Source organism: Penaeus vannamei, unplaced genomic scaffold (assembly GCF_042767895.1).
Source record: "Penaeus vannamei isolate JL-2024 unplaced genomic scaffold, ASM4276789v1 unanchor5374, whole genome shotgun sequence".
In the NCBI taxonomy this organism is placed as follows: Eukaryota; Metazoa; Arthropoda; class Malacostraca; order Decapoda; family Penaeidae; genus Penaeus; species Penaeus vannamei.
Genome location: NW_027218352.1, coordinates 27,501 through 30,000, shown reverse-complemented (window position 1 = coordinate 30,000; position 2,500 = coordinate 27,501). Strand labels below are relative to the sequence as shown.

General features: G+C 48.3%; 1 protein-coding gene across 1 annotated transcript in view; it reads left to right on the top strand.

Moving 5' to 3' along the window:
* LOC113817273 (inversin-A) overlaps positions 1–1,484 on the top strand; it is a 37,980-nt gene extending 36,496 nt beyond the window's left edge. Inside the window, exons 6-10 of the mRNA XM_070120526.1 lie at positions 1–122; positions 258–404; positions 493–630; positions 911–1,006; positions 1,296–1,484. The exon at positions 1–122 is cut by the window's left edge and continues 25 nt beyond it. Of these exons, the coding sequence (XP_069976627.1) occupies positions 1–122; positions 258–404; positions 493–630; positions 911–1,006; positions 1,296–1,484 (692 nt within the window). The remainder of the gene's footprint in view (positions 123–257; positions 405–492; positions 631–910; positions 1,007–1,295) is intronic.
* Positions 1,485–2,500: the final 1,016 nt, after the last annotated feature.

The window sequence follows — 2,500 nt, the reverse complement described above, 5'->3', positions numbered from 1 at the left end:
ATCTTCAGGAGATTAAGAGAAAGTGCGACTCGAAGGAGGCGGAGGCAGCCAACCTGCTGAAGGAAAACGGAAAGCTGAAGCAGGACCTCCAGGAAAACAAAAATGAAATTAAATTGATGAATGTACGTGTAAAAGACAGAGTTGGGAGATGGGAGACGGGATAATGAAGACGAAAGGAAGGAGAGGAGAGAAGAAAAGAGAGTAGACACATAGCTGAGACTGTTTTTTTTTTTTATTATTATTATTATTTCTTACAGGACAAACTGGAGAAGCAGGAAAAAGATCTTCAGGAGATGAAGAGAAAGTGCGACTTGAAAGAGGCGGAGGCAGTCAACCTGCGGAAGGAAAACGGAGACATCAAAGAGGAAGTGAAAAAAAAGGAAGCAGAAAAAGTACAAATAGAGGTACGTGCACAGAGAGAGGGATATTGGCCTCGGACATCTGGTTCCCTGGCTAGAGAAGCGTTCCTGATGCGTGTGGTCTCCTCCACAGGTTGAGTACGAGGCCAAATTGCGGGAATCGAACATAGTCTACAACACCAAGGAAGACGAGGCAGCCGACCTGAAGAAGGAGAAGAGAGACCTGATGCTAGAGATCGGAAGAAAGGACGACGAGATCGAAGCGCTCAAGGTAAGTGGGATGAAGAGAGGGATAAGAGGAGGGGAAAGGGAGAAATAGAGAATGAAAGGAAGAGAGAGAAAGAGGATAAGATAAAGAGAGAGGAAGAGGAAGAAAGAGGAGAAAGAGAGAAACAAAGACATTGAATTGTAAAAGGGAATGGGGAACAGAGAAGGGTAGGAAAGAGAAAGGAAGAGAGAGAGTGGAGGTGGGATGAGGACCCTGACAAGGCAGATGCAAATCAACTGTTCGATTCTATTGGAAACATCCTGACCAAGGTTGACTCCCTCAGCACCAGGTGACGAGAGCGCAAAACAACAGGCAAAGGTGTGAGAGAGAGGTCGAGGCCGAGAAGGAAGGTCTCAACGAGCAAATCGCAGATCTTCAGGTACGTATTGCAACTTTGCAGGTGAGTTGTCAGCTGTGTGATCAAGCACAGACTTGTAGTGATACTTTTGTTGCATTAAGTGAAATATTTTGATAGTTGCACGTGTATATATTAAGTTTGTATTGCATAGACGTATAAGTAGGACATCTACCTGTATGTCTATACCTCCCTTTTCTTATCTCCAAGTATAAGTGCTGGGCGAATGTAGGTGTGTGTGTTGTAGTGAGAGAGAAGGGGGATGAAGAGGGGGGACAGAGCAGAATTAACAGTTAGCCTTATCTCCCCCCAGTCTCGTCTGAGAGAAGAATCGCGCAAGAATCGAGCGCTGACGACGCAGATGAGAGAGAAGGAGAGTGAGCTCACCCAAGCCGAGGTAAGTTCTCCCCAGGAACTGCTGAAGTGCGCGCACAGATACAGCATTTCATCCTCCGCGCCGCAGTACTCATTAAGTCGTTCGTTTCCAGGCGCAGCACAATGACAGGGTGAAGGGTCTCAAGAAAAGGGAGAAGAGGAAAGAGAAAGAGGCAGCCGAAGAGAGGGTCGAGCTTGAGAGCGAGATCAGGAGACGAGACAAGAGGATCGAGGCCCTCAAGGTAGGGACGAGTTGGTCCTTCACAGGAACAAGATGGTATTCAACCTTCACCCCGAAAATACAGGGAAAATAACCTTTTTTTCTTTTTCAGAAAAAACTCAGGGCTGAAGATGTTGGAATGGACCCAGAACTCGAAGAAGACAGCCTGCTGAAGCGATTGATGGTAAGTGTGCCACGCATCCAGACCCACCCCTCTCCATCGAATCAAACTCGTTTGTGAGCAACTAAAAATCTGAATATATGACAACTCCCTTTAGGAAAGACAGAGAAAATGGGAGGCAAGGATTCAGATCTTGTCAAACGATGCTAAAAGAAAATGAAAATGAAGCATATTTTTCTGTTTTCTTTACAGATGCTACTGACAGAGCAAGAACAGAAAAAAACTCTGTTTGATGGCAAGTATTTGGGCGATTCGTGCAAGCTGTGTGTGCTTGCTTGCATGTGTGAACGCTTGTGTGTGTGTGTACGGTTGTGTATGATGTATTTGTGTGTACGGTTGTGTATGAGTGTTTGTGTGTACGCTTGTGTATGAGTGTGTTTGTGTGTGTGTATGATTGAAACTATTCCCTACAACGCCAAGGTGTTGTTAACTGGCGCTTCCTCTCCTACGGGACCTGCAGCCGCCCCGCGAGACTGAGCCCACGAGCGCTGGCCAACCCTCGGCCTTAGGCAGGAAGAGCAGGGCTCGGGGAGCAGCTGGCAGCGGCGAGACTCCGGCAGCAGCTGCCACGGACGGGGCTAAAGGAGGCGGGAGAGGCGAGACGCAGCAGGAAACTGGCAGAAGAGGCAAGGCTCGGAAAGCGCCAGAAGACGACGAGGCTGTGCAAGCAGCAGGCAGGGGGGGAGGGGGGAGGCAGAGGGCAGGCAGGAAGGGAGAGGCTAAGGGGGTATCCTACAGGTAC